Genomic DNA, 2,492 nt, shown 5'->3' on the forward strand with positions numbered 1-2,492 from the left:
ACATGCGCCTTTGCCACTACATTTCTGGAATAAATTACACTTTAGTGACAGCCCATATACTAAAGTTTGACTAGAAACTGACCACACCTTGCCCACTGCTGGTACGCCCGTATTGATGTAACTTCCCATATCTTTTGTGTAAATGCCATAAGTTGCAATAGTTTTGTTTAACTGCCGAGCTACACAAAAAAGTGACTTATTAAGCTGTTTAAGCCAGATTTCTGGCATAGATAACTTAATGAATCAGCCCCAATAAATTTATTATACAGTACATCTTATCTCTGGTGGATTTTTAGGTAAACTTCTCCCATATCTTTTTTTCTTATTTATCAGAATTTGCATTATGTGTCCTTTGGGTTTCTATCATTGAAGTCTTTAATCCCTTCAGCTTTTATAGACACATGGGAAATCCTCAAATTCTATAACTTACCTATTTAAATCCATGCTTCTATTACGACCATGCACATAGATTTGTGCACAATAAGTCCAATGCAACCTTTTGTTCATTTAATCCCCTGATTTCATCACTATCAATTTCCAATAATTTATGGTCAATACATCGAACACTTTCCTCTTCTCTTTGTTTCATGGATATACTGTAAAGTTTACATGTATCATGTTGAGGCAAAGAATAGGGTTCCATTCCTAGTATGTATATATGGCAGGTAATACTGAGAATCCTTTCCACTATCCATATTGTAATAAATTCCTTTATAGAAATTATTTAAATTTTTTTCAGAGAGAAAATCTGTGCAATTGGCCAACATTTGCCAAAGTGGCGTAACTTACACCAAATCTTTAGTGTATTAACTTAACTCTGCAACTTCTTAATCAAAGTCAGCAATGTAATGATAGATTTACAGGTCACTTAACTTTTTAAGCATAATAGTACTCTTCACAATGCTATATAAGAGCCTGAGACCAATATGTCAAATGTTGTAAGTTTTTTCAAATTTTGACTTTTCATGCAATGAAAAATTCTTGCAACATAAATTTGTTCCACACAGTTTTTTAATACAGATACGTCCTGTCTGGAACATGCAGCTTTTTGGATACTTCTATCTAGAAAAGCGATTACAAATATGTCATACTTTATGCCAATTGAATTAACCACATCCCTTTTTCTCATGATTTTTATCTTTTGCTGCAAGTACAAAAAATGTATGTTGAATGTATTAATGTCTCAATTTGTGCAAATATTTTGGTGCACGTGTAATGATAATTGTCACTCATTGAATTTTTTTCAACACTTTTTATATCTATTTTACTGTGGTCTTGAAATTTTGAATTGATTTATTTCACACATTTAATGGATGCAAGAAATGTGAGCATAACAACATTTTTCGTCATTACCGGGATTCCAGATGAGCCTTTAATGCAATTTTTTATTTTCTTCCTGATCCTGCTCATTTATCTCATCACTCTAGGAGGTAATTTAATGATCTTCCTCCTTGTGTGTCTGGATCACCATCTCCATACACCCATGTACTTTTTCTTGGCCAACTTGTCCATCTTGGACATTAGTTGTTCCACAATAACGCTTCATAAAATGATTTTTTCTTTCATATCGGGAAATAACATTGTCTCTGTTCTTGAATGTTTTGTGCAAATTTTTTTCTTTTTAGGATTGACTGGTGATGAGCTATTGATTTTGACAGCTATGAGTTATGATCGCTATGTTGCCATCTGTAACCCTTTACGTTACCATTCTGTCATGAACTCTAAACTTTGTTCCCTTTTGGCCTTTTTATGTTGGCTTTTTGGTTTTCTTGAAAGTACTCCTACTTTTATGGGGATCTATAAATTAACGTGTTTTAAATCCGTTAGGATGGACCATTTCTTCTGTGACATTATGCCAGTCCTGAAGTTGACATGCAGTGACACATCTTTCCTTCAGCTCTATATTCTCACTGTAGGGGGGTTCCTTACTGGTTTTACCCCCTTTGTCCTTACATTCATCTCCTATATCTTTATAATTGGCACCATCTCTTCTATAAATTCTAGCAACAGTAGACGTAAAGCATTCTACACGTGCTCCTCTCATCTTACGGTGGTCACCTGTCTTTATGTTTCTCTTGTCTTGCAATATCTGAGGCCAACTTCATCCATCAATTTAGGTTCCAATAAATATTACTCTTTGCTTAATGCTGCTGCCGTCCCTATACTGAACCCCCTGATCTACAGCTTAAAGAATAAAGACGTAAAAGCTGCTGTTAGTAGAAGAATTAGATTTGTTGCAGTTTCATCCAATACTTAAACCTATGTTTGAGAAATGTAAAGCTCTCATTTTCAGTGCTCATTAAATAAACATTATGCAATATCTTTGTGAAATCTAAGAACAAGGAAAAAAACTAAAAACTTGCTAATTTTTTAACAACTGTAATTTTAGTTCTCAAGATTTCTATGAGCTATTAAAGTAGTCAGTATATACGTAGCACCCAATTTATTAGGTAGCTTTCAATAAAATTCTGGTGTAAAACGTCTTGAAATGT

General features: G+C 33.8%; 1 protein-coding gene across 1 annotated transcript; it reads left to right on the forward strand.

Moving 5' to 3' along the window:
• The first annotated feature begins 1,309 nt into the window (after positions 1–1,309).
• LOC141051681 (olfactory receptor 6C1-like) lies at positions 1,310–2,257 on the forward strand. Its single transcript, XM_073548676.1, has one exon. The coding sequence runs from the start codon at positions 1,310–1,312 to the stop codon at positions 2,255–2,257; it is 948 nt and encodes a 315-aa protein (XP_073404777.1).
• Positions 2,258–2,492: the final 235 nt, after the last annotated feature.

This window comes from Dendrobates tinctorius, unplaced genomic scaffold (assembly GCF_039654945.1).
Source record: "Dendrobates tinctorius isolate UK_male_01 unplaced genomic scaffold, ASM3965494v1 ptg000158l, whole genome shotgun sequence".
NCBI lineage: Eukaryota > Metazoa > Chordata > Amphibia > Anura > Dendrobatidae > Dendrobates > Dendrobates tinctorius.